The 2,500-nt window shown below is 49.8% G+C and overlaps 1 protein-coding gene across 2 annotated transcripts in view; it reads right to left on the reverse strand.

Annotated features, from left to right (window-relative positions):
* Nucleotides 1–2,500, reverse strand: part of LOC133108689 (uncharacterized) — a 2,797-nt gene that overhangs the window by 5 nt on the left and 292 nt on the right. Inside the window, exons 2-5 of one of the 2 annotated variants that reach the window (XR_009704691.1) lie at nucleotides 2,085–2,500; nucleotides 1,674–1,914; nucleotides 404–625; nucleotides 1–350 (exon numbers count right to left, since the gene is read on the reverse strand). The exon at nucleotides 1–350 is cut by the window's left edge and continues 5 nt beyond it; the exon at nucleotides 2,085–2,500 is cut by the window's right edge and continues 78 nt beyond it. Coding sequence is in view for 1 of the 2 variants with exons in the window: in XM_061218341.1 (XP_061074325.1) it covers nucleotides 499–625; nucleotides 1,674–1,914; nucleotides 2,085–2,358 (642 nt within the window). In the remaining variant the exon portion in view is untranslated. Of the gene's footprint in view, nucleotides 351–376; nucleotides 626–1,673; nucleotides 1,915–2,084 lie in introns of those variants that run through there. The other variant, XM_061218341.1, reaches the window with a different exon arrangement.

Here is a 2,500-nt window from a genome sequence, read left to right on the forward strand (position 1 = left end):
CTTTTAAATCAGGGGATGATAAAGAGAGCAGAAGTTTTACAAAAATAAAATGTTGTGCTTTACATTAATTAACACCGATAATCTTATACTCTCACATTTTACACATGAGAAAATAGATAGGCAGCATTCTGATTTCACACAGACACACACGAGTCCAGCAAAGCCTACTTTGAGAGAGAAAGAGACACTAAAGTGAATAAATCATGATGCTGATTTGGTCTTGGTTCCACGGCTGAAACTGAAGCCCTCGTGTCACTCCCAGCAGCACCTGCTGTGGCCTCCCCCTGACGGAGTCAGATTGATGCTGTGGGGGGGGGACACCCGATCGCTCCGCACACACAGGTGGATCACTGCTGAAACAGCGCCTGTAACTGGAGCGATAAACATCAGCCGCCTGACTCACCTGCCAAACAATACAGCAGAGAACTCTGACCTGGATAGTGTGGGACGCCTGCAACTTTCCCCCCTTTTCCCTCTCTCCTCACTCACACCTCTCCCTCACGAGTCCTCCACAATCACGCCCAGGTCGTACGTCTTCCCGCCCGCCCTCTGATTGGCCAGGAAGGGCCGGTTTGTGTAAATATCCTCCACAGGAAGAAGAAAGGTGACGGTTTTGACTTTAGCCCTAAGAGAGTCAGAGACAGCGTCACATCACTGAGAGTCAGAGACACATCACTGAGAGAGTCAGTGACACACATCACTGTGAGAGTCAGAGACAGCGTCACATAACTGAGAGTCAGAGACACATCACTGAGAGAGTCAGAGACACATCACTGAGAGAGTCAGAGACACACATCTGTGAGAGTCAGAGACACATCACGGAGAGAGTCAGAGACACACATCTGTGAGAGTCAGAGACAGAGTCACAGCACTGTGAGAGTCAGAGACACACATCACTGAGAGAGTCAGAGACACACATCACTGAGAGAGTCAGAGACACACCTGTGAGAGTCAGAGACAGCGTCACATCACTGAGAGTCAGAGACACATCACTGAGAGAGTCAGTGACACACATCACTGTGAGAGTCAGAGACAGCGTCACATAACTGAGAGTCAGAGACACATCACTGAGAGAGTCAGAGACACATCACTGAGAGAGTCAGAGACACATCACTGAGAGAGTCAGAGACACACATCTGTGAGAGTCAGAGACACATCACGGAGAGAGTCAGAGACACACATCTGTGAGAGTCAGAGACAGAGTCACAGCACTGTGAGAGTCAGAGACACACATCACTGAGAGAGTCAGAGACACACATCACTGAGAGAGTCAGAGACAGTGTCACATCACTGAGAGAGTCAGAGACACACACCTGAGAGAGTCAGAGACAGTGTCACATCACTGTGTGAGCTCGCTACTGAATACCTTACACAAATTCAGATAATTCAGTGTCACACTCTCTCAATAACCCCAATCAGCGTGATTCTAATGGTCACCCTCACGATTACAAAATAAAAGAGGCTCAGCATGTTTTGTCCACTCACGGAAATGAATTAATTTGATTAGTTGAATGAATTACGAAGGTGCATTAATGTCAATGCGATATTGAAAAAAAAATTTCAATCAAATTTGGAATCCTGTAGGATATTTCATTCTTAAGTGATGATTAGGTGAACACGATTTAAAAAAATGACCTCAGTACAAATACTTAAAAAAACAAACAAACACGCACCTGCTTTTGTGCACGTATTCTTGGAGGGACCGTCTGTTGGATTGTTTCTCCCTGCTCTCCTCCCGGGCAGAGGGGGCGAGCAGGGCGGGCGCGTCCCCGCGGGTTTCGCCCTGGAGTCGGGTCCAGCCCGTGTCGCGCGCCTCCGTGGGCTCCTGTCCGGACGCCAGTCTCTCGCTCTTCCGGTTCACTGTCCTCATGTCGGGCGAGATGGAATATCGGCGCACCGTCATGATGATGTTGTCTGCGAAGTGAATATTGACGCATTAAAGACACAAGAGTTAGCTGAGTAACAACCTGGAAACTTCCAACGTAGCCTAATAGAAACACGCACATATCTAAGGCATTTCAAAATCCATCTGCTTCAATTATAACGGTAAAATAGCCTATCCTGTTTTCCAAGTGAAAAATTACCCTTGTATTGTCTTTCCAGCGTGGGTGCAGACGCATTCCGCCTCAGATTAGCGTGCGGAGAGGATTCCTCCGCGGCGTGTCTGTGGTGGAATGCGGGCGAGGCCAGGTTGGCCTCCGCACTGCCGCTCCCCGCCTCGTGCTGTCCCAGCTCCCCGCGCAGGGCCCTGTTCTCCGACTCCAGCTTTTTAATTTCGTCCTGCATCTCCATGATCACCTCCGCGAGTCCCCGGCCGCTACCCATTGCGCTGCGAGTCCCCGGATGAGGTCCATTCATCGGAGAGTTCTGCGAGGGGTGCTCGCTGGGGTTTGGTTTTAACCGGCGGCACCTGTCTGTCTCTCGATCAATCACAGTCGGGATCTTGTCCGAAGAGATTATACCGCCTTTCACCACTTACACAGCTGAGGAGGTCCGGGCG

This window comes from Conger conger, chromosome 13 (assembly GCF_963514075.1).
Source record: "Conger conger chromosome 13, fConCon1.1, whole genome shotgun sequence".
Taxonomy (NCBI): Eukaryota; Metazoa; Chordata; class Actinopteri; order Anguilliformes; family Congridae; genus Conger; species Conger conger.